The following is a 23640-nucleotide window of genomic DNA, read 5'->3' on the forward strand; positions in this document are numbered from 1 at the left end:
GCAGCGGCCGCGGTGGGCGGCAGCAGCAGCAGCAGCGGCTCCTCGCCGTCCAGCAGGCGCTCCAGCGCCGCGGGGTCCGACAGGTTGACCAGGCCCTGCGGGAAGCTGGCCAGCGCGCCCGGGTCCAGGGCCAGGCGTGGCGGCGAGGCCGGGGTCGGGGGCCCCCGCAGCGCGCGCACCAGGCGCGTGAGCGTCTCCAGGAAGGGGTCGGCGCTGGGCCGCGGCTCCTCGGGCTCCGGGGACGGCCTGGAAGGCAGAGTCAGGGGCACTGAGCGGGCGCGAGGCTGCGCCGCCCCCGCCTCCCCGCGTCCCCAGGCCAGGGCTTGCGCGCACCTGGCTGGCGGGAAGGGCACCGTGTCGAGCCGGCCGTGCGCGGGCATGGGCGCGGGCCACGGCCGCTGTAGCAGGAACAGGGCGGGGGTCATCCGCGTGAAGCAGCGGGGGTCGGTGCCGAACAGCAGCGTCTGCAGCTGGGCCGTGCTCAGGGGGGCACCTGCATGGGGTGGCGCCGGGCTGCCTCAGTGGCTTGAAGCCAAGGGCATCCCTGTGCCCCCCGCCTAGTCCCTCTGGGCGCCGGCCTACCGTCTCCGCGAGGCTGCAGGGTCAGGGTGAGCCCAGGGTGGCGCCAGGCCCATGCTGGGTGGTCGACGGCCAGCGCCAGGTAGCGGGTGTCCGGGGACGGGCAGAGGCTCTGTGGAGATGGGGGCTCAGCCCGCTGGGTGGGCGCGGGATGCCAGCCCCGCTGTGCCCGCTGCCCTTAACACCCCTTCACGGTTCCAGCCTGGACCCCTGGAGCCTTTCCCTTAACTGCAGCTTAACCCCCACCCTGCAACCCCCGTCCCAGGCGTGCATGTGGGCTCCTGAGACCCCGGACTGGCCCCCTGAACTGCCTGGTACCTGGGCCCCCGGCAGCCCGGCCCCCGTGACAGTGACCTTAGGGCCGGGCCCGGCGTACAGCACCAGCAGCGCTGGCTCCGGGGGGCTGGCTCCTCCAGATGGGGGCTCCTGGAACCTCAGCGAGGGCGTCGGCTCCCACATCACTGTCACCAGGACAAAGGAAAGGGGGACGCCTAAGCCACTGAAGCCGGGGCCCTTCCCCAGGCCTGTTGCCCCACCCCCCTGGGAGCCTTGGGGAGCCTGGTGGGAGGTTGACGTCTCTGGACACCAGAGGCAGGACCTCGCTGGGACATGGTGGCCAAGGAGGACTGACTGACAAGGTGGGTGGGGGGCCAGCCGCCTGTCACCCTGATGTCTCTGGGTCTGGGGTCTCTTGGGGGGCCCCTTCCTGCCGTGGGTCTCTGAGGCCAGTGGCCCCTGAGGACAGGCACCCCCTGCGTCTGGCTCCTGCTGGGTGGGAGGACGGGCATCCTCACTGGGCCCTCGGGGCCTTCAGGGGCGGAGTGGGCCACCTTCCCTGACACTGCAGGAGGGGTGGGCCTGGGAGCGGGCACCGGGGACCTGCCTCCAGACATGACAGAGGCAAGGTGCCCACCTCCTGGCCGTCGGCCTCCACTTGCCCTGGAGGCAGGAGGGGTCCGGGCGGGGGCTCTGGCTGTGCCGTCTCAGGAGGAGGGAGCTGTCTCCCATCTTGGTGGCCTAGAACCACATCTCCCGCCAGCTCCAGGCGCGGCCCCCACCTACCTTCCTCCAGGTGCAGGACCACCAGCCACTGCCCCCAGGGTGCCCCCAGCCAGGCCTGCAGGCGCTGCAGAGATGGTACGGCCGCCTGCCGGTCGGCAGGGGAGCAGACCCCGAAGGTGGCCAGGTCGCGGGGGCTCCAGCGGGTGCGCTGCACGGCCTCCAGGAAGGCCTGCTCGTAGCCGCTCAGGGCCCCCGCCACCCGCAGCGGGGCGCTGCTCCGGTTGCCACCCTCGTCCAGCGTCACCAAGCACCCCAGGGGTTCTTGGGGGCTGCCTGGTGGCCAGTCCCAGTCCTGGTGGAAGATGAGGCCCCCGGTGCCTGTGGCTGGCTCCCCAGGCAAAGCTGGGGTGCTGGAGACCTCTTCTCCGGGGGTCCCAGCCCTCAGCAGAGCCCCCACAGCTGACAGCACAAGCACCAGCCACGAGAGAGACGGAGCCCGCATCCTGGGCGCTGCGACGGCCCGGGCTGCCCGGCCTATATAGACGAGCCGGGGATGTTTGTGCGCGAGGGCGGCCCTATCTCCCGCACCGTGACCTTGGGGGCCAGTGCCCGGCGCCCTGCCGTGAGCCTGGGCGGCCGGGCGGCCTCCTCAAAGCCCCTTCTGTTCCAGCCCAGCTGCCTATCTCCCCCTCACCGGCGACAGAAAGTGTGGCCTGTGCCCAATTGTCCACAACTGTCCTTGACGGGTTCTCCCCCTGGAGACAGCGGGAATGTGAGCAGGGAGTGACCGGCCCAGACTGTCAACAGCTCCCAGCCGGAGGGGGCAGGCACGGAGCGGGTAGGGCGAGCTGCAGAGCCCCCGCCTGGAGGATGGGGCCGGGCCCTGAGGGGCACCAGATGGCTCGGGGCTCAGAGCACTGGGTGGGCGGGCCTGGCTGGGGCTCCCGTCTCCTGCTCACTTGCTCTGACCCGGGGCCCGTGAGGCCGCGGTAGACCCCCAGGAGAGCGGGCAGCCTTTGCTCTGCTCTCCGCAGAGGACACACCCCAGACCCCCTGCGTGGCTGGCTTGTGGGGCCACAGAGACGCCCGACCCTGAGCCACCCCCACACATGGTAGAGAGCACCCCAAGGCGTCACTGACAGCAAGTGGGTGCTGTCTGCCGGCGCGCACAGCGATCCACTCCAGACATCAGGAAAGCTGTTTAATGCGTTTTGGGGACACGGCTCAGCCCCGTACAGAAGCACGGACTTCACTCCAGGGGAAAAATACAGGAATCAGAACCAGACGTGCCAGGACGGGGCAGCTTTTCAGTTGGCAGGGGGAGGGGGAGGAATGCTCCCAGGGCCTTCGGAGGGGAGTGGGGGCCTCAGCATTGGGGGCATGGGAGTCGGGGGGTGGACCCCGGGATTGGAGGGGTGAACTCCAGGAGGCTGGGGGTGGACCCCAGGAGCTGGAGGATGGACCCCAGGAGGGGGAGGGTGGACCCCAGGAGGCTGGGGGTGGATCCCTGGGGCTGGGGGGTGGACCCCAGGAGCTGCTGGATGGACCCCCGGGGCCTGGGGGTGGACCGCAGGAGCTGGTGGGTGCACCCCGGGGGCTGGGGGGTGGACCCCAGCAGATGGGGGAGGATGGACTCCTGGGGCCGGTGGGTGGACCCCTGGGGCCGGTGGGTGGACCCCTGGGGCCGGAGGGTGGACTCCTGGGGCCGGAGGGTGGACCCCGGGAGCAGGAGGGTGGACCCCAGATGCTGGGGGGTGGACCACGGGTGCCGGTGGGTGGACCCCGGGGGCTGGTGGGTGGACCCCAGATGCTGGGGGGTGGACCACGGGTGCTGGGGGGTGGACCCCGGGGGCTGGCGGGGGCAGCTGGGGGGGGCCCGGGGGGCCCGAAGGTGCAGGCCCACTAGGCGGCATGGGTGGCAGAGGCAGGCCTCCGGGTGGGGGTGGGGGCAAGGACTCGGGCAGTGGTGGCCGAGGGGGCAAGCCATTCATCAGCGGGGGCGGAGGCCGCTTCACTCCAGGAGGCCCGGCCGGGAGGCTCGGCGGTGCCGGTGGCTTCTCCATCTTAAAGTGGAACTGGAGAAAAAACTGGAGAGACAGCAGAGGCTGAGCCGGCCCGCAGAGCCTCAGGTGGGGAACAGGCTGGCCCGGCAGCTGCCGAAGGCCCCGGAGCGGCTTACCTGCTTGGTCTCCCGGTTCCAGTGAGTCCAAAACTTGCCTTCAGCCTTGTCAATCTCCCTGCTGGGCACCTGCATGGGGAGGGGCAGAGCCGGGCCTTCAGGACCACGAGGGTGGACCGGGGCACGGAGCTCAAGGGCGTCCCTGCCCGCCCCTCGGCCTCAGAGCAGGCCCGGCGGGGAGGCCCTCTGTGAGGGACCCGGGCTTGGTCTCGGGCTGACGGACTCAGCTTACGATCCAGCTCTGCTGCTTAGCACCCTGCAACCCAGGGACGCCGTGCCCTACGCTGTCCTGTCCGTCCTGCGTGTCCAGGCACAGAACGCGGTTACAGAGCCCCCGGACAGCCCGGCCACGGGGGCCACTCGCTGCTGGGTGTCTTGGGGCACCCACCTCGGGCATGCAACCCCCAGCCCTGGCTGCACCGTTTGTCCCACTCTCAAGAGGCACGCGTCCACTGAGGGGGCCCTGGAGGGGCCGGGAGCCACCTGCCTGCCCCGAGCAGACCCCTCAGCTCACTGCCCGCCTCATGGGCCTGGCAGGGCAGGGACGTGGGGACCTGGAAGGCAATGGTCTCATAGGGCCCTGGCGCAGCGGGGACCTGGGGACTGGGGGACCGCGTACCTTGAAGGCGATGGTCTCGTAGGGCTCGGCGGCCATCAGCAGGTACTGCCAGCGCCGGTCCGGAGGCTCGATCCTCTGCTCGTAGGCGGACATGAAGCGGTGGCGTGGCATGATGCCCTCGGCGATCTCTGGGTAGTCAATCTGCAGGGACACAGCCAGGTGGCAGCAGCGCCCGCAAGCTCCCATTGGAGCAGCGAGCGGAGCCTGGCAGCCCCTGCCCTACCCCACCCCGGCCCCAGGCCCTGTCTCACCTGGAAGAGGAGGCTCTGCTGGCCCATCTCCGTGTCCCTCTGCTTGGTCACTGCAACACACGAGGGTCTCAGGGCCAGGCCGGCTCGTCCTCCCCAAAGCTCAGGGGGCCTGGGGGGCTCTACCGCCACCCACTAACAGGAAGGCAAACGCCAGGAGAGGTTGCCCAGCCGGTGAACTGGAGCCCTGCCCAGGCCAGGAGGGTGCACTGCAGGGGACGGCCCAGGTGTATGGCGGTGGGGCAGGAGAGGCCTGTCGCCCTCACCCCTGGAGGCCTGGGGGCACCGAGCACACGGGCCAGTGCAGCCTGTACCCCTGCTTCTGGGAGAGGACGCCCTTCCCAGTAGAGCTGTGGCTTCTAGGCTCTTCTCCACGCCACCCCCCCGACGCCTCCGCGCTACAGAGACCAGACAGCCTATCATGGTCAAAGGCCTTTGGGGGCCTCCCCAAGTGGATGCTGCCGTCCCAGCCCTGGTTCACAGAGCAGGCCTGCCCCGGGGCCTCTGCACGCTGTCTCCTGTCTGGACCAGTCACACACAGGCCGTCCCCACCTCCTACACGGACACCAGCCAGGCAGCTTTCCTCCATTCCTCCCTCCCTTGTAGCTCCCTGCAACAGTCTCCTGAATTCCGGCGGGCGCGTGCCCCGCTCTGAGCCAGGGAACCAGGGCGCTCCCCTGCCAGCGGTTCCACTGACAGCTGCTGCTCACACGACCTCACCTCCCCTGCTCTCTCTGCTCAGGTCGAGGGGCCGCAACCTGGTCCCCAGTCCAGAGGAAAGGGATGCGCCAGGCTCACTGGCCCCTTTCACGCTCCCCCTCAGCCCCAGGAGAGTCATGGTCATAGCTCCCCCCACACGGCGCAGGGATACTGGGGTCCTCACGGGGGAGGAGGGGAGGATTTGGCCCCAGGAGAGGAATTCTTCTGAGGGAACCGGTGGCAGGCTCCCCAGAGGGCGGGGCGGGGCGGGGTCCCGGGCAGAGGGCTCCTCAGGCCCGGCGCCAGCTGCAGGCCCAGCCCCCTGCACACTCACCTTTGTAGCCCGGGCGGCCGATCTTCACAAACTTCTTCACCTCCACCTTGACCTTCTCCGGCGCCGGCTGGGCGGGGGCCTCCTTGGCCTCCTTGGCTGCTCGCCGGGCCCTGCAGGCCGGACAGACACAGCACTGCGGCCCCTCCCCACAGCCGCCAAGGCCACAGGCCCAGGTGCCGGGAGCCGCCCCGCTCTGCCCCTGGAGCCTGGAGCTCATCTGCATGGTGAGGGGGAGGGGACAGGCCTGGCCACCTTTCTCCTCCTATCATGTTGCCCACTGTCCCTTTCTGAGAACCCCAGAGCCCCCCACTACAGAAAAGCTTCAACACTGGGTGAAGAGGGCCTCCAGCCCCGGTGGGTCCACCCGCCTGTCTCCCCACGCTGGCCCGAGGCGCCGGCTGGGCACGGGAAGGGCGGCGAGGCACTCACAAGTTGGTCTGATGCTTCTTGCCCTGGGTGTGCGCGAGGTAACTGCCCTGCAGCGGGAAGAGGGGCACACGACGAAGGACAAAGTGAGCAGGAGAGAGAAGAGGAGCCGGTCTCTGTCCACAGGGCCCAGGACAAGGGCACCCGGAGGTGGCCGGACAGACAGGCCCCGCGGATCTGCACAGAACACAACGAGACACACACGAAGCCAGAGAGGACGAGCCCCCAGTGCCGGGTCTCAGAGCCGAGGGACCCGGAAGTCTCTCCCACCACTGGGGACACCGAGGGGCCTGCTGGACTGAGGACGCTCCGTGGCAATGGCTGGAAAGTCCACACGGGAGCAGCCCTGTGACCCTGCGGTTCCATTCTGATGACCCCACAGGAAGCTCTCCGACGGGGGCAGGATGAGACATACGGATTGTGGTTCTCAACTGGCAAGGACTGTTCTGACCACTTAGGGGACGTCTGTGGCTGTCACACTGGGGGTGCTCCTGGCATCGAGTGGGTGGGGCCAGGGATGCTGCTCAACGGCCCCCACAGCACCCAGCACGGCCCCCCAAAGAGTGACCCGGCCCTGATGTCCGCAGTGCCAGGGGGACCCAGACAGCCGAGACTGTTCGGGTCGCCACTGTTTGCAGCTGTGAACAGACTGGAAGGCGAACCAAACCTTCGAACACGGAAAAGGACAAATGAAACCTACGGGATAGTGGACAAGCTGCCCAGGGGAGCATTCATTGAATGGTCATTCAACCTTCCGGTTGTCAGAAGACGAGAACCAGAGCCACACCAACTAAATCTCGAGAACCCGAGGTGGGATGTTTTGGGCTGTGCCCCACGTTCGCAGACACACACACATAGCCGCGGCATTAACGGTACTGAAGGAAAGGGAACTGGGAGGAGGCTCAGCGAAGCCACAGCGCTGGGGGCCTCCAGGGGCGGGGACAGAGGGGGCCTGGCCTCCACCTGGCACCAGCAGGCCTTTGCCCTCAGCTCTGAGTGGCGGCCCCAGGCAGAGCCCCTTTGTCCTCGGCTGCATTCCCGACGGCGTCCCAGAATTAGCCAGGCAAGAGCTGCGAGGACGAGGATGGGGGAGCGGGGGTGGGCGCAGCGAGCCCCGCCTGAGAGCTGGGATGGCGGCACTGGACCGGGGGTGGGGGTGGGACAGGGGAGGGCCTGTGTGGGAGCGGGCGGTGGGCCAGCAGCCCGGGGCTGGGCACACACCTCATTGTTGTGGAGCGTCAGGCACAGCTTGCACTCGTACGAGCCCAGGTGGTTTTTCATGAAGTAGGGGTCCTGGGTGGGAGGGAAGCAGACTCCATCAGATGGCGGGAGGCGGTGCCCCCCACCCCGCAGGCGAGGCCTCCTGTGTGGGGGCTGAGGGGCGGCTGTCTTCCCCGTGAGCACACGTTCCCGGGAAGGAGCACTAGGAGCAGCCCGGGGCCCGGCAGGAGCGCCTAAGGCAGCAGCGCTCGCCCCCTGGATCGCGGAAATGCAGAGCCCGCTCGGCAGGCGGGGTGCCGACCCTCTGCATCCGCAACGCGCTTGCGGGGGGGAGTGTCTGTGGGGAGTCCCTGGCCCCACATGTGTGGAACTTTGGGACTAGAAAGAGGCAGAGCTGAACCAGCACTGCCAGCTGTCCCTCTCCCGGGCCGGCTGAGGACCTGCCCGCCAACCCTGGCAGCACCCCCAGCGTCGCCGCACACAGGCGGCAGAGGAGGAGCGCTGGACCAGATGCCCTGAGCCCCGTCTCAGTGAGCGGGCAGGGCTCCTGGCCCGACAGCTGATTCGCCACCAACAGAGGCAGCAGCACACCAGCCGTGACTCAATCCTGAGTCCACTACCCGGCCTGTCACCTCCGAGACAGCCGTCTACACCCCCCCCACCTGGTCCTCTGGGGAAGGCGGGGGGCGGGGCAGCACCCACCTTGTTGATGTCAATGGTCTCCAGCGCCAGCTGCCGGAGGCGCTCCCTGCGGTCGCGGTTGCTCTCGGAGGAGGAGGCCACGCCCCCGCTCCCGGTCTTGCCCCCGGGGCGATGCTGGAAGTCCATGGTGAAGGCCTTGGGGCTTGATCAGACTGGGACGCAACCTGCGGAGGCCCAGTGAGAGGGTGTAAGGCGGCGGCAGGGGCTGGGGCCTCCCCGGGCAGGCGGAACCCCCTGGCTCCAGCCCCCTGCACTCAGGACCAGTCTGCAGCCCTCTCTTCCAGCAGGCCGAGGGCCCACGGTGGGCCAGGCCCACAGGAGAAGGAATAAGGATAAACAAGGACAACGGGGCGTCTCCAGGGACCAAGGGGGTGGACTGGAGGGACGTCACCCCAGCCGAGGAGTGCCAAGCCCAGGGGCCCGAAATGGCAACGGGGAAGATGAGCCCAAGTGCTCACTGACGAGTCTCACCTCCTCCAAGGAGCCTCCCCAGACAGCCCGAGCCAGGGTGTTCCCTCTCCTCGGAACTCCCTTCCCGCTTGTCTACACTCGCTTCTCCCAGCCAACCTCACCTCTGCTGCTTGGGCTCAGCTGTGAGCTTGTGGAGGCAAGGCGGACACACATCTATCCTCTTATTCGCCCTACTGCCTCACGCACCGGAGGCCTTCCAGACCTGTGTGCGGCCAAGGAAGGCTCTCCTGGGTCCTCCACATCCTCTTCCAGCCCCTCATCAGCCAGCCCTGCCCCTGGGCGTCCCACAGTCAGGCTCAGCCCAAACCCACCGTCCAGGCACCTCTCGCTGATTTCCCAACACTCTCCCTCTGGATTAGCCTATGGTATCTCGTCTCTGTTGGAGTGAGCTCACAGGGACAGGGCCCAGGAGTGAACATGATCCCTAAAGACGTCCCCGTCCTCGTCCCGGGACCTGCAGATGTGTCACCTCACATGGTAACTTTGCAGGTGATACTGAGTAAAGGACACTGAGATGGGGGGTGACCCTGGATTCCCGGGGCCCAGGGTCATCCCAGGGTCCTGAGCAGAGGGAGGCGGGAGGGTCAGAGACAGAGATGGAGACGCTGCGCTGCTGGCCGTGCGGACGGAGGAAGGGGCCCCGAGCCCAGGACGCGGCGCCTCTGGAAGCTGGAGGAGGCGGGACACGCTCCTCCCCTGGGGCCTCCGGGAGGACCCGCCCTGCCCACCCTGGGTTTAGGACTCCAGACCCCAGAACCTGAGACGATAAACGTATATTTTTTTAAGCCGCTGAGTTTGTGGTGATTTGCTGCAGCAGCCACAGGACACCACCACATGGGGTACAGGCCAGTAGTGAAGTGGGGTCACGCCCCCGGAGGACCAGACTTTTTATTTCACACAAATCCACTCACAGCTGCCAACTGTTCAATCTCGTCGGCCACAGCGTAAGACAAACCCCCAGTGACTATCAGCCTCGCTTCATCAAACAAAGGACACTTCAACGTGCAAAGAGGACACGATACCAGGACAGCCCCGTGCCAGGAACGCAGCCTGCCCGCCCAGTGGAACCCTCCTGCCTGGCCACGCTCCCCGACACCAGGGAAACCACGCCTGGCACCTGCCGTGGCTGTTGGCCCAGGCCGCCCTGAACTCCGTGATCCCACTGCCAGTGCCGACCACAGGCCCCTGGGGGAAGGCCCCGAGTCCAGCAGCACATCCGCCCTGTGGGGACGCACCTCGACATCCCTGCCGTCAAGGGATGGGAAGCTCACACCAGGCACGTGTGAGACTGAAGGGAGCGACCCGCTCTCCAGCCCCAACCCAGAGCAAGAATCCAGAGGCCCGGGAGCCGGCTCCCTCGGGTGACAGATGATAGGCCTCCCCTGGAGAAACTCCCACGGTGGCAGAGGATGGCGTTCACCCCAACACTGAATACTGGGGGCTTCTGAGGGGGACTGTGCTCTGATCAGCACAGCTGGCCAACAGGTACCTGGAGAGGTGCTTGACATCACGCACCATGAGGGACACGCAGGTCAGCCCACAGCGGGACGCTACCCACAGCGGTCAGGAGGGTGGGGATCAAAAGCAAAGACAACCACAGCCAGCTCGCACTCTGGGAGTGAGCGCCGGTCAGACTAGGGACCTGCGGCACAGCTTCTGGGGCTGGGACAGAGAGCCACCAGTCTGCTGATGTCCTATTTCCCGCCACATGTCAGTGCCATCTTCAGAACACTCTCCTGGCCCCATGGTTGGGAAGAGCTGGAAAAGTGACTCAGAAGGCAACGTGCTAGCCAAGCCAAGAGCGCCGATCTGTTTGGGGATGAGCCCAGTTCCTTCCTAAACGGCCAGACCCCGCTCCTCGGTCCCAGCGGCTGGCTGGGAATGTGCACAGGGGTCGCAGGGGGAACCTGCTCAGAGAACCTGATGAGCTCAAGGGAACCCAAACGAAGACATTTGCTCACTGCTCACCAAACGAGGGAAAACCAGTAACTCCCGGAAACCGAAACTGCTGGTTACTCGCAGCCCACTGAGCACAGGTAATCGCTCCCACCTGGACTGAAACGAGAGCCCTCGCCCCAAGGGGAAGGTCACATGCCCAGGCACCCTCGACTCCCTGGCAGGGCAGTTTTATTCTCAGGAGAATTGGGACGATGGGCCTCCCAGCCTAGAGAGCCCAGGGTGAGGGCCAGGCTGAAAAGCCGGGATTCCATGAACATCTGCCCAGGGAACGGCTGGCAGTATGACCCCCACGCCGCGGCCAGAGGGCGGAGGCCCAGCCCGAGCCCCCAGCCCAGGGGACACCACGACTCTCTTCTGGGGAGAGCACCCTCAGACACTGACGGCTGGGGTCCCCCACAGCCCAAAGAAAACACCAGCTCCCGTGGGGCCTGCCGAGCCGGAGGCGCACCAGACGAGGAGCAGAGCTGGCGACTCTAGTTACGCAGATGTGAAGAGCCAGCACGGATCCGAGGAAGAAGGGGCCTCAAAAGGAGATGCCGACATCCTCCTTAAGTGTCAGGAAAGTCACCTGCCCTCCCAGGAAACCAGAACAGGAGGCCAAAGGTCAGCACGGCAAAGTAAGACCAGAACGAACCCTTGGAAAGTAAAGACCAGGTGATCCCAACCAAAAATGGAGTACGGGCGCTCGGAGATATGAGTCAAAGAAATCTTTCACAGAGGAGGAAAGAAAAGGAAAAAGCAGGTGGCACAGCGAGAAACTGGATGAAGTTCCAGAGTGGGGACAGAAAGAAACACGGAGTGTGCCATCACACAAGCAACATCCGAACACGATCAGGCAAAAAAAAAAGAAACCGTCCCAGGAACGAAAGGACCTATTCTTCCAACAGAACAGCCTTACCCAGGTCAACACACAAAAAGACCCTCAATAAATGGATCCCGAAACTCCACAACACGAAGGAAAGCCGGCAACTTTTTACTGCATAGAGAGAAAATCAGAAACAAGAGATCAGAAACCAGAATAGGACCAGACCGTTCAGAATGGGACTGAAAACCTACGGCGTGCAAATGTTTTCACGGTTCTCAAGACGGATTTTCAATCTAGAATTTTACACCCAAATTTCTAGCTCTGAGGGTCAATAAAGCCGTTTTCGTGTAACCAAGGACTCAAACCAATCAGTAGGTTTCTTAAAAGCTCTTTCAACCTGCGGAAAAGCACACGTGTGTGGTGTTGGAGCTTTGAGAGAAAAACTAATAACGGGCAAAAAAAAGCAGTCCCATAGGAAAAACGAGGAAATTGGGGGAATTCAGAACGCTACGAGAACCACGACATGGTTAAACACGCTGTTATTTTCCGTCTTAGGAAACGGGACTAAGGCTTCGACTACAGCTCGGGGTCTACAAACACGATCGGGGTCTGGAGGGTCAAAGTGGAGCGGGTGGGCGAGGGGCAGAAATAACCGCCATCAGTCACGGTGGGCAGTCAGCAGGTCGCGTCTAAAACCGACACACGCAGAAAGCGTTCGGGTTTTTACAAAGATGAAGGGTGGCACTTAGAATATTAGGGGAGGAGCGGCCTCTGCGGCGGGACGACGGCGCAGGGACCAATGACAGTTTTTGGTGAACACGCTATTACCCCCGTAAGCCCGGCAGACGGAACATTTCCGGGGGCTCCTCTCGGGGGCTCCGCGCGGCCAAAGGGCAGAAGCGGGAAGCGGGCATCAGGGTCATTTAAGCTCGGGGCCTCGCTCGCCAGACGGGGCCAGCTAACGGGCTCCGGGTGCCCTCGGCGCGGGGCTGGGCGCTCCGAACTGACCTGGAGCCGGTGACCGCCGCGACCCCCATCCCACAGTTACCGGAACTGGGGTTCCCAGGGGACCCCGGACGGCAGAGCCAGTCAACTAACACTCAGATAGAGGGCAGGAGCCCCGGCCCCAAGGCGGCGACCCCGACCCTTCGGGCCTCTGGAGGGAGAGCTCCGAGCGGGCAGGGGGCGACGGGACGCAGAGGCCCCAGACCCCGGGGAGGGGGCGCCCCCCGCCGCAGGCACCCCTCGCCCACGTCCGCTCCCCTCCAGGGAACCCCGGGCTCCGGGGCCCCCGCCCCCGCCGCTCCTTTCCCGTGCCTGAGGCCGAGATACCGTTGTCTTTTCAGCAGCCACCGGCACCGCCACGACTTCGTCCTGCGCACGCGCGCCGCGGGCTAAGGAAGCACTTCCGGAGGCAAACGGGGCGGGGCCTCCGGTGTGCGCATGCCCACGCCGTCTGGCGGCCTGGGGAGGACGCTCTAGAGGCGCGAGGAGAAAGGGGAGGGGCTAAGAGTGAGGGCTGGAAGCAGAAGTGCGCGTGCGCACCAGGCTCTTGCCAACCCTCGGGCTGCTCCAACTCGCGCGACGCCAGTTCTCGCGGGAGGGAGGGCTGCGACTCGCCCACGGCCCGCCTGGTCCTGTCCGCTTCAGTAAAGGGGGTGCTTTATTCTGTTTCCACCCTGGGTCTGGCTTATTTCATGGTTATATATAACGACCGTCCGTCTCGCCTACTATCCCGTACGGCCGACAACGGCTTCGCTCCGCCCGGGTGACCCCTCTGACGTCAGCGCCACGCACCGGTGACTGACAGGCCGAGCGGAGACGCGGCCCGCGAGCGCGCAGGCGCAGTAGCTCCGGGAGCGCTTCCGGGACGGCGCCGTGGGACTTTTCTGGCGCGATCGGGGACGGCGGCCGAGAGGGCGCGGCCCGGTGTCCGCGTTCTGGGTCTCGGCGGCGCTATGCGCTACAACGAGAAGGAGCTGCAGGCGCTGTCCCGGCAGCCGGCCGAGCTGGCGGCCGAGCTGGGCATGCGGGGCCCCAAGAAGGGCAGCGGTGAGACGGGCCGGGCCAGGCCGGGGGGGCCGGGGCGGGGAGGGCGGCCGCCGAGTCCGCCGAGCCCGCGCGAGCCCGCCCTGTGCCCGCAGTGGTGAAGCGGCGGCTGGTGAAGCTGGTGGTCAACTTCCTCTTCTACTTCCGGACGGACGAGGCCGAGGTAGGGGGGCGGGGGCGGGCCGGGGCCGGGGAGGAGTCGGGGTCGGGGCCGGGGTCGGGGTCCCCGCCGCGGTCCGCCCCCATCGCCCCGTCTGCCCCCAGCCCGTCGGAGCCTTGCTGCTGGAGCACTGCAAAGTCGCCCAGGAAGAGCCCAGCGGCTTCTCCATCAGTGAGTGTCCATCACCGAGTGCCGGGGGGCGGGGACGAGGCCCGCCGTGACCCAGCTCCGCCCGGCCCCGCCCCAGAAACGGAGTCCCCCGTCCCGGGCAGCGGCCCCGCCGGGCTCACTCGGCCGGGCCGCTGCCCTGGGGGCTCAGGCTGGGCGCACCCGTCGCAGCCGCTTCCGAGCTGCCACCCCGAACGCCGCCTCTTGCTGGGGAACACTGCCCTCTCGGGGTGCCTCGCTGTTGTCTCATCTGCCCTCGGTGCCCGGCCCTCTGCTGGCCCCCCGCCTCCCCCTGCCGGAGGATTGTCCTGGGCGGTCCGGAGAGGGGCTGGAATCTGCGGGGGAAGGAGGAGCCGCTTCTAGTTTTCCGCGGCTACGGGCTGGGAGGCCTAAACGGCAGTAATTCATCTTTCTCGGTTCTGGAGGGTAGAAGTCCGGGGGGCGGGGCTGGGGCAGGGCAGGTGCGCTCCGAGGGAGAATCTGTTCCATGTCTCTCCCGGCTTCTGGGGGTCGCTGGCTGTCCCTGGTGTCCGTTGCCTCATAGGAGCATCGCCCCATCTCTGCCTCCGTCTTCACATGGCCTTTCCCCTTGTTTATGTCCAAGTGTCCCATTTTTATAAGGACTCCAGCCGTGTTGGATTAGAGTCCCCTGTATTCCAGTGTGACGTCATCTTCACTGGTTACACTTCCAATGATCATCTATCCAAATATGCTCACGTCACCAGTTCCCAGGTGCCAGGACATATCCTTTTGGGGGACACAGTTCGATTCACGACTGGCAGCAAGGGATGAGCCCGTGCTGGGGCTGGAGGAGGGGACAGTTGTGGACGGTGGCAACGGGAAGCCGAGGCCTGTGGCTGTCTGGGGGGTGGGCGTGAGCGGGGACGCACGGGGGCCGCTCTCTGCAGGCTTCGTCGAGGACCCGGAGAGGAAGTACCGCTTTGAGTGCCACAGCGAGGAGCAGTGTCAGGAGTGGATAGGGGCTCTCCGTCGAGCCAGGTGGGGCACGGGCCAGCCTGGGGGGCCCCGGGTGGGGCCAGAGCAGGGCCCTGTGAGCGCAGGCTGCTTTCTTCCCCAGCTACGAGTTCATGCGGAGGAGCCTCATCTTCTACAGGAATGAGATCCAGAAGGTGACCGGCAAGGTGCGCACGGGGGCCGGGGCGGGGGTACAGCGGCCGGAGGTGCAGGCCTCCTGGGCCAGGGCTCACACCTCCCTGTCCACCCACACAGGACCCCCTGGAGCAGTTCGGCATATCGGAGGAGGCCAGGTTCCAGCTGAGCGGTTTGCAGGCCTGAGTCCCGGCTCTGGTTCCTCTGATTTCCCACTGGGGCTGGGGCGAGCCCTCCTCACCCTCGCTGGGCCCTGGGTTTCCTGGCCGCGCCTGAATTTGCCGCGGGAGGTGTTTTGGTTTAAAGACTTCAAAAGCCCAAGGCTGCCAGAGGTGGGCAGTAAGGTCTCCTCCCCATGCCTCAGGGCCCACTGGACTGGCCTGGCACCTCTTGGTGCCACATGCTGCTGCCGAGGACGAGTGTCCACTCCCAGGAGCTGTGCCGGGCCCCTCGGGCACGTCTGTCCAGGGCCTGGCAGGCCCCTGGGGCTGGCGCAGCTCTCCTGCCCTGCGCAGGCTGAATGTACAAAGCTAGACGATGCTGTGAAGGGCGTGGGGGCCGTGCCTCCCGGGCCACTGTGAATTCTCCTGCTGACAGGGCGGGCCCTGGCCGGACATCTCCGGCTGGCGTGCTCCTTCTGTTCGAATAAAGGTACCTCTTTTCCACACGGGGCGGTGGTGCAGTGAATGCAGAGGCATGTGTGTCCACAGGCCGGTGGTCCAAGGCGGTCGGAGCAGTTTCCCCAGGGAAGCGAGGCTCCTGGGGACAGACGTCCCCTCCAGACTTGAGGGTTAAGTGTTCAGGAGGCCGGGGTGGGGCCCCCCGAATAAAGGGAGACCTGGGGAAGGCAGCGGGGCTTGCGGGGGAAGGGAGGGGGTATGTGGTGGAATCCTGAGGTGCCCCTGAGCCCACCCCGCTTCCCAGGCCTGCTCTGAGTACAGCGGGCCCTCGGGGAGGGTTCTGCCCATGTTGTGAAAGGCTCCTGTCAGTTGGTGTTAATGAATCGAGGAGGCTGTCCTGGGCAGGCCTGACCTGCGGCGGGGGTGGGGCACGGGCCTCCACAGCTGTCTGCCACGGTCACAGCGGTGGCCTTCATATGGGCTTCTGCCACTGTGACTGTCCTCCCCACTGAGGGGCAGTGAGAGTGGCCCAGGGCCCTCGGCTCTGCAAGGCTTTGTCGTGTCGTGACGAGGAAGAAACGCTGCCACCAGACGGGGTTCAAGTGGAAACAGATATTTTATTACAGCGTCCAGAGGTGGGAATGCAGAGCGCAGGGATTCCCTTAGGAAGAGAGGGGCAGGCCGCGCCAGTGCCCCCACCTCCAACAGTCTCCCCGGAGAACACAGCGGAGCCCGTCTGAGTTACAAACTGAGGTCGAGACATGAGAAACAAGTCGCGTGGAGGGGCTGGGTGACGGGAATGATGGGGCGGCGCGAACAGCCTCCTGCTGCGGGCCGGAGGATAAATAAAGGGGCGGGGGTCTTAAATAAGTCAGAGTCAGCAGGGAGGAAAGGCTGGCCCCTCCTGATGGAGGGTGGTCTTAGTTGTTGGGGTTTCCTGAGCAAAGCGACCGTGCAGCCCACTGGCTTCCCTGAAGGTGTCCGCTGCCCAGTCAGCAGCACCGGGCACTGTCCCGAGCCACCTGGAGCCCCTGGCCTGCTGCTCCCCACCAACCCCCCGGCGGCCTTCCTGCGCAGAGGCTACTCTGTTAGAGGGCTGGTGCAGAAAGGAGGCGCCCCAGCACTTGCTGCCAGGGCCCCCCCCCAGTGGGCGCTGCTGCCCAGCCTTGTGTGCGCATGCGGACACAAGGAGGACAGCTATGGCACGTGAGTGGCCGCCCACATGAGTGACACAGGGTGCCGCAGGCTTGCTTGGTCCTAGACCGGGGACTCGCTGCGTGCGGGCATTTCTCTGCTGTCAGCTCCGCAGCATTTTAGGGAGCCCTGTGCTCCCGACGTGTGGAGGGGACAGGCCAAGCATACGCTACCTTGTCCTGGGGGCTGGGGCGCAGGGTACAAGGGCTCACGGGGTGAGGCACAGCACCTTCGTACGCTGAGAGCACCGGCCCCGAGGGCAGGCCCCAGGGCAGCCAGTTACAGAGGACGGGCTGGTTCCCGTCACAAGCACCATCTTCAGCTTCAACTATTGCTCTGGGCCGGGGCATCAGCCTGGCCCCGCAGGAAGGAGGCTCTTCCAGGCCCACCCGTGGCAACCAGGGGTCCAGCCACTTCAAGCTGAGCCAACGGCCAGGCCTGCTCCACACGGGTGGCTCTGTCCCTGGGAGGTGGCTGGAGGCAGCAGACCATCCTGCCCATGCACCTGCTGGCCTGCGTCCCACCAGCCTCTGCCCATCTGGCCATCGGACCTGTTGCCAGGGACAAGGAGGAAGCAGGCCAGTGTGGGCTGCCATACCTGGCCTCTCAGACAGGCAGAGGGCCCCTGGCACCCACATCTGGAGGGATGGGCCATGCCAGCCAGGCTGGGCGGGGCGGGAGCTCCAGGCTTTTCCTCGAGCAACAAGTTAAGTCCCGGCACAAAGCCCCACCTCGGTGAGAAATGAGTTCCACCCCTTCCCTGGCAGGCGCCACCTCACGGGGGCAAGTGCCACCTTGAGGGGACAAGCACCTGAGGACTGGGCTCTGACTGCACCCACCCAGCCCTTGCTGGAGCACCCTCCTCAGGCTCTGGGCCCCCCTGCTAGGACCTTTGGCCGATGTTGGCCCTTTCAGAGGACCAAGGGCTTCTGGACATGCCCTTTCAGGGATGACACACAGACGACAATGCTTGCCTGAGGGACCCGGGGCCAGTCACGGACCACTGTGCTGGAAGGAACCCCCAGCCCTGCTGATAGCCTCTGGAAGCATCCAGAACAGCTCTCCTGCCTTCCTGCGAGGCTGCAGCCTTCGCCCCGGTCGCCCGCCCCAGCGCATGCGTTCACAAGCACCTCAGAGGCAGCTCCAGCATGGGGGCAGCTGAGGGGTCGGAGGGCCAGTGGCGACCTGGAGCGGCTGCATGGGCCAGCCCGGGCCAGTGCCACCTGTGTGCACTTGAATAAATAAAAAGGTTTTCTCCCCTCACTTTTCTTTCTTCCTTGTTTTTTAGTTTACTGTGCATTATACAATCTAAAAATAAATGAAGTCAAGTCTATGAAATTTATAAATTTTCATCACATCTCTATAAAATACTGTCACTCGTCACCGTGACTCTCTTCTGTACAGACACAACCAGGCACCCACGACTGACCTGCCCCGCGTCACCGGCTGGTGCCCCATGAGCTGACTGCACTCTAGCGGACCGCGGGGGGAGCCCAGACGAGCAAAGACGTACAAAAGTAATGCACTTGTTCCAGCAGCCAGCGCGCCGAGCCGTCCGCACGAGCACCACTCCCAGCGGGTCCCCTCGTGGCTCTGCCGCCGCAGCCTTGCTGAGCAGGATGGAGAGACCTGGCCGCGCCCGCCAGGCCCTTCCTATGCCAAAGGCGCTGCTCCCGGACCGAGGGGCTAACAGTCTGGTGGGGAGCCATTCACAGTGATGGGCGCGCGGGCGGGCGGCGCCCTCTGGGCGACAGGCCTTTTCTGAGGGCTGGCACGCGGCCTGTGGGATAGGAAGAGCCGCGGGAATCAATGGGCGGGTGCGTCAAGGACTGGTCTGGCGTGGGTCAACCTCGAGTCAGCACCAAGAGAACGTGGAGGGGCGAGCCTGGCGACGATAGCACCGGGACCAGCGGTCGGCGTCTCCGCGGGTGGCCAGTCCTTCGGGTAGGTGTCTTTATATAGATCCTCTCATATATAGTATTTACATTTCTCAATAGGTTGCCTTTATGACTTCGGTGGAATAAAATAAGTCAAAGTTGTTAATACTTTTTAAAAAACGATAAATACTTTATCTAAAACTATGAACAGTACGAGCCGGAGCCAGGCCCCCACTCTCCCGCAGATCTGCGCAGCACTGATTCACAGTAGAACTCGCCTCCTGTCCTGTCCGTCCTCGCCGTCCCGTGGCCGGCCGCCAGCACCGCGGCCCCCGTCCTTGCATAGGTCTCACGGGTGAGGTAGAAATCCTAGTTACCTGCGGAGAGCGCGTGGAGAAAGGCAGGACAGTGTGAGCGTTCCACCTGGGGAAGCCCAGACATTTCCCCAGGCCAGGGAACCAAAGCCTCCTACAGACAGACAGATGGACAGATGGACGGAGCACGGCTGTTGCAGGACTGCGGCCCTACCACTCCCGGCAGGGACCTCCATGCCATGCCTCTCGTCCATTCAGAGGCAGGAGGTCCGCATCCCAAGACCCTTCCCAGAGCACAAGGGGCACTGGTCCCGGCCTCCCCTCCTCCCCAGGAACTGTGCATCTGAGGTCCCCCTTGGTCGCCACACGCCGGGCCCTGCTCCACAGCGGGCCTGCAGGCGGCCCCACTGGCAGGCCTGCGTGCCCCATAAGCGAGGCTGGTGCTGTCCAGCCCAAAGAGACTGCCTGGGAGGGGCCCAGGACAGAAGGACAAAAGGCAGGTGCCCACTGTGGGCCAGGACGGGGCCTGACACCCAGATGCCTCCTTGCGCACAACTCTGATCCCTTGTTCACGCTGGTCCCGGCTGCGCACCACCTTCCCTGGCAGTGTGCGGCCACTATGCACGAAGGAGCCCTACCTTCTGGGTTTTTCCAACAGCATTGAGGCACGGCCCATCACCAGACCTCAGATGAGGCTGTCCGCTGACCCGCACCCTCACTGGGAAGCTGTCAGACTCCAGTGGCCTCACGTCCGTTTGACATAAACACACACCAGACCCTGTGCCTGGCCCCTGGCACCGAGCTGGCGCCCAGCTCCGTTCCTCAAGTCCTTGGCCCATGGGCTGTGCACCTGCCCAGGGAGGCCCCTTGCCCCAGGCACGTGAGGCAGCACTGGCAGTGGCCCAGCTCTCTACTGCCGTCTTGCGCCCAAGGAGGGGCAGACGGCCCCCCCGAAGGCCTCGCAGACTCCTGGTCCTACTTCCACGGGCAGGCCCTGCCTCACTGCTCTCCGCCAACTGCACTGCCGGCCCCAAGTGCATGGGGTGCGCTTCTCGAGGCCAGAGGAGCTGTGCCCGTGGGCCCGGGAGCCCTTCCTCTGGCCGGTGCCGGGCTCACCATTACCCAGCAGCTTGCAGGGGGTGTGAGGGACCTGCAGACAGGGACCTCCAGCTAAGGAGCCCGATCGATGGACCACCACTGTGTTTTGAAGGCCCGCTACATACCGAGGGCTTTAAGTGGGTTGAGTTTTCCTAAACCCTATGAGGTGTGTTCAAGGAACCAGGCTGAGAGAGGCCCTAAAGTGGACACACGGCGAGGCTGGGACTCTGAGCTGCCCCATGGCCCCACACGGGCCTGCTGGGCACCCCAGCCACTGCAGACACGCAGCCCGGGGCTGGCGCAAGCTCAAGCCGGGCAGGACGGCCAGGCTGCTGGCCGCGCCCATCGCCTCCTGCTCCCCTCCCTGCATGGCCCCACTGGCCTGGGTGGAGCAGCCCTCCCCAGCTCCACGGCGCACTCAGGCTGCCCCAGCCTCCTGGTCCCGGGCTCCTGCTCACTAGCACCTCTCAGAACCGACTCTCTGCCCGCCGGCCGAGGCAGGGCCGCCTCGGTGCCGGGCCCGGCCGTTCCCTGCAAAGGCAAGGGCGGGTGAGAATCTCACACGGCCGCCTGGCGGGCTCTGGCCTTACCTGACGGCATATGAACGGCTAGCTAAGCAAGGTCTTTATCGCGGCTTAACCCCCGCAAGGCGCGCGGCACACGGAGGCGGCATGCCAAGGGAAACCCACACGGCGGACGGCCCCGTGGAGCTGGCCTGCGGGAGCACGGGCGCCCGGGCCAGGGCCAGGCCGGGCAGGGGCTGGCGGGGCCCGGTGAGGGCGGGGCGGGCGGCCTTGTGCGGGAGGGAGGCGAGCTTGATGGACAGAGAGGCGTTAGCAGGCGGCAGGGAGGCGGCAGAGGAGGCAGGTAAGAAAGCTCGGTTAGCGGGGAGGGACGCGAGGCTCTGCAGAAGCTCGGAGTTAGCCGGGAGCAGCGCGGGAGGAGGAGGCAAGGCGGCGTTAGGTGGGCGGGGGGCGGGCAGGGTGGGCGGCCCCGCGGGGGGCCGGGCCGGGGGGGGGGGGGGGGGGCGGCCGCGACTCCACCGAGGCCGGGGCCTGAAAGGAAGAGGCGGGGGTGGCGGCCACCGCCTGCAGCGGGGTTAAGCTCAGCGTGGCGCTGCGACACGCGGCCCCGCTGCCCGCGAAACTGGCTCCAAACGGATGAGCAGAGGCGGAAGGCACCGCGTGGTTAAAGACACCTGCAAACAGGAGAGAAAAACTCAGCTTCAACAAGCGGGCATTCTCTGGTCAAGCTAGAGCGACACGCAAGGGGCAGCAGACGGCAGTGGCGGCTCCGCGGGTGGCGCAGGGCAGGGGTGCAGCGCAAGCAGCGGGGCAGGCAGCCGGGGAGACTCACCTGCAGGCGGCCCAGGCCTCAGCCCTCTGGGCACGCCCGCCGGGCTCCCCCGGAGTGAGGGCCTCACTGCACGTGCCCGGCCCGGCCCGGTCCGCCCTGGCCCTGGGGCTCCTCTCCACCCCGACCCAGAGCCACCGTGCAGCAGGCGCTCGTGGCCAATCGCTCTTCCCCAGCACCAGCCCCTGTGGCCGCCCCGGAAGCCCAGCTGTGTCCGGTCTACAGGCGCCCTCCGCTGGAGGAAGGAGAGCCCTGGCTCGGGCTCCCCAGCAGGCGGGAGGGACGCCATCACGACCAGAGAGCCCGACACGGGCCGACTCACACGTGAGTGCTCTGCCCACACGACAGGCACGTCTGCATTTCGTGGGAAGGAACGAGGTGGCGGGAGCAAAGGACACAAAGGGACAGGCGGGCACAGCCTCTCGCCCCCTAGGGGGCTCTGGAAGGGAACCTGCAAGGCAGTCGTGGTTAAAGCTGGCGCTCCAGGAGAGTGTCGGCGACGGTGTGCGGCTTCGCGCCTGCTACCCCAGAGCAGGCCCGCGGGACCCGCAATGCAGACGGCAGGGACGTGCTTCTGCCTACCTCCAACTGCGCCGCCTGCTACCCCGGAGGAGAAGCTGCCCATGGCGTGCGAGTTGGTCAGTCTGGTCGCGGCGGACGAGACGTGCACCAGGCCGGCGGCGGCCGGCACGGAGCTGAACAAGGACTGCAGCACAGACGAGCCCAGGTTGGCCTGCAGGGACATGGGGCCCAGGGCGAACTGCGGGCCGGGGGTGAAGGAGCCCAGGAAGGGGCGGTGCGTCTGGGCAGAGGGCGTTGCGCTGCCGGCCGAGGATGCCACCGTGGCGAGGCCTGGTCCACTGAGGAGGCCCCCGGGAGGCACAGTGGCAGCAGAAATGAAGAGATTGTGGCCATTCTTGGAGTCGGGCTCGCGGTCGCGGCCCTTGCCCGCCTTGCTGTGCACCAGCAAGGCCCTGTCCGAGGGCCCGACCACGGGCAGGCCCAGCTCGCCCACATCCCTGCCCTTGCCCCCCTCGCCCTTCGGGCCACCCAGTCCATCCAGCTGCCTCTTGTTCACAAATGAGCCAGGCTCCGCGGCACCGGCCTCCTTGCCCCTCGGCGCGGGAAAGCTCGGGGCGGCACCCAGGCCGGCCACCTCAGGGGCCTTGTGGGAGAGAGCAGCGCCATCACTGAAGCTGTGTGCACTGAGGTCAGCAGCCAGGCCCCCGCTGAAGGCGAAGCCGTTGGGAGGGGTGCTGCTCGGGCTCAGCCCGCCAGCCCCTGCCAGGGCGCTGGGAAAGCTCTTCCTGGGGTGGGCGGCCAGCTTGGCGTCAGCCGAGCCGGGCTCGTCCAGGCCGGGCCGGAAAGCGAACAGGGAGTTCTGGCTCAGAGAGGAGCTGGCCTGCAGCGGGCTGTCGGCGGCCTTGGCCAGGCCGAGGTCGGAGATCGGGGAGAAGGTGGACTTCCACTTGCTGCTGTTGACGGGCTCGCCGGCGGGCGTCGGCTTCCTCCCCGCCAGGCCGCCACCTGACAGGGAGAGGCAGAAGCTGTGAGGCCCGGGCGCCTCTAAGAGGCCAAATTGGGAGGAAGACATGGTGTGGGGTCTCTGAGGGGATCCACGAGGACACTGCATAGGGGCAGACCACCGCCAGCTCGGAAGGACACCTTTCTGGCCGAGACAAGCGTGTTTAGGTTCACAGGTGCCTCTTTCGGGAGGACCCGGTTCACCCCGAGTCTGGTGAGGGTGGGGCTGGAGAGGAAGCTGCACACAGAGGAGGCTTCTGCGGGAGGGCAGGCGCATTCAACACAGAAAATCAGACTGTGGCCCAAATTCAGCCAGGAAGGAAACAGGACTGCCGCCCAGGCCACGGAGAACGCAGCCCACGCAGCACCAAGACCAGCCCGGCCAGTTACCACTGCCTCCCAGGCGGGACTCAACCCCACCTAGAAACAATTCCAGAAAGGCCGGGCAGTGTGGTCAACCCCAGGTGTGAAGGCCACCCCTGGGGTTGCATTACCTTGCCCCTCGGAGTTATTGCTGGGGAAACCGTTACTCACCGTTTTCCAAGGTTTTTGGAGGAGATTTGCTTTCTAAGGAGATAGTTGCAATTTTTCTCTCAATTCTGTGAAGAAGAGAAAAAGCCACAATGAATGTCTGAATCCAAGTGTGTGTGAAAGAGCGGTATCCTTAAATGAAACTGCCCAGGGAGACCAGGAAGCAGCTGGACACACAGCCTGCTCACCCTCTGACCCCCTCAGAGGACCGCCGGGCAGGGCCCCAGCCCTGGCACGGTGCTGTTGGTGGTGGGGACAGGGAGGAGGAACGGGTGCCCTTTCCCAGGACAGAGACACCCACAGTCCCAGACAAGCGTCTCCGTCTAGCTTCTCTCTCAAGGCGCGGTGCCGGCTCCGCGTTACTCACAGGGTCTCTAGTGCACCCGCCCGCCCGTGAC

At 65.8% G+C, this 23640-nt stretch overlaps 4 protein-coding genes across 5 annotated transcripts in view; 1 reads left to right on the forward strand and 3 right to left on the reverse strand.

The window, feature by feature from the left end:
• AMH (anti-Mullerian hormone) overlaps positions 1-2088 on the reverse strand; it is a 3099-nt gene extending 1011 nt beyond the window's left edge. The window contains exons 1-5 of the mRNA XM_046638327.1: positions 1642-2088; positions 898-1040; positions 583-691; positions 334-493; positions 1-246 (exon numbers count right to left, since the gene is read on the reverse strand). Coding sequence (XP_046494283.1) covers positions 1-246; positions 334-493; positions 583-691; positions 898-1040; positions 1642-2083 — 1100 coding nt within the window. The 5' untranslated portion in view covers positions 2084-2088. The remainder of the gene's footprint in view (positions 247-333; positions 494-582; positions 692-897; positions 1041-1641) is intronic.
• Positions 2089-2769: 681 nt separating this feature from the next.
• Positions 2770-12647, reverse strand: SF3A2 (splicing factor 3a subunit 2). 2 transcript variants are annotated; one of them, XM_046685597.1, is made up of 9 exons: positions 12577-12647; positions 8010-8173; positions 7308-7379; positions 6090-6136; positions 5661-5770; positions 4631-4680; positions 4380-4520; positions 3761-3829; positions 2770-3668 (listed from the first exon to the last, which is right to left on the reverse strand). In XM_046685597.1, the coding sequence occupies exons 2-9, from the start codon at positions 8133-8135 to the stop codon at positions 2889-2891; spliced, it is 1395 nt and encodes a 464-aa protein (XP_046541553.1). In that variant the 5' UTR covers positions 8136-8173; positions 12577-12647; the 3' UTR covers positions 2770-2888. The 2 variants fall into 2 exon arrangements, with proteins under 2 accessions (XP_046541553.1, XP_046541554.1); XM_046685598.1 differs by having other exon boundaries at positions 12562-12646.
• A 136-nt stretch (positions 12648-12783) lies between these two features.
• PLEKHJ1 (pleckstrin homology domain containing J1) lies at positions 12784-15402 on the forward strand. The gene is made up of 6 exons (XM_046685599.1): positions 12784-13296; positions 13389-13456; positions 13558-13624; positions 14530-14620; positions 14700-14763; positions 14852-15402. The coding sequence occupies exons 1-6, from the start codon at positions 13203-13205 to the stop codon at positions 14915-14917; spliced, it is 450 nt and encodes a 149-aa protein (XP_046541555.1). The 5' UTR covers positions 12784-13202; the 3' UTR covers positions 14918-15402.
• A 546-nt stretch (positions 15403-15948) lies between these two features.
• The window catches only part of DOT1L (DOT1 like histone lysine methyltransferase), a 67033-nt gene continuing 59341 nt past the window's right edge, over positions 15949-23640 (reverse strand). The window contains 5 exon segments of the mRNA XM_046685596.1: positions 15949-18799; positions 20425-20847; positions 20849-21032; positions 21770-22714; positions 23246-23310. Of these exon segments, the coding sequence (XP_046541552.1) occupies positions 20460-20847; positions 20849-21032; positions 21770-22714; positions 23246-23310 (1582 nt within the window). The 3' untranslated portion in view covers positions 15949-18799; positions 20425-20459.

Source organism: Equus quagga, chromosome 14, assembly GCF_021613505.1.
Source record: "Equus quagga isolate Etosha38 chromosome 14, UCLA_HA_Equagga_1.0, whole genome shotgun sequence".
In the NCBI taxonomy this organism is placed as follows: Eukaryota; Metazoa; Chordata; class Mammalia; order Perissodactyla; family Equidae; genus Equus; species Equus quagga.

What these genes read in the sequence shown, in the direction of transcription:
- SF3A2 (XM_046685597.1), bottom strand. Translation starts at nt 8,135, where the DNA reads ATGGACTTCCAGCATCGCCCCGGGGGCAAGACCGGGAGCGGGGGCGTG. An exon ending in TGACGCTCCACAACAATGAG is followed by an intron (nt 6,137 to 7,307) that starts GTGTGTGCCCAG and finishes TTCCCGCTGCAG; the next exon opens with GGCAGTTACCTCGCGCACAC. An exon ending in ACGAGACCATCGCCTTCAAG is followed by an intron (nt 3,830 to 4,379) that starts GTACGCGGTCCC and finishes CTCCCCATGCAG; the next exon opens with GTGCCCAGCAGGGAGATTGA.
- PLEKHJ1 (XM_046685599.1), top strand. Translation starts at nt 13,203, where the DNA reads ATGCGCTACAACGAGAAGGAGCTGCAGGCGCTGTCCCGGCAGCCGGCC. An exon ending in TCCGGACGGACGAGGCCGAG is followed by an intron (nt 13,457 to 13,557) that starts GTAGGGGGGCGG and finishes GTCTGCCCCCAG; the next exon opens with CCCGTCGGAGCCTTGCTGCT. An exon ending in TCCAGAAGGTGACCGGCAAG is followed by an intron (nt 14,764 to 14,851) that starts GTGCGCACGGGG and finishes CCACCCACACAG; the next exon opens with GACCCCCTGGAGCAGTTCGG.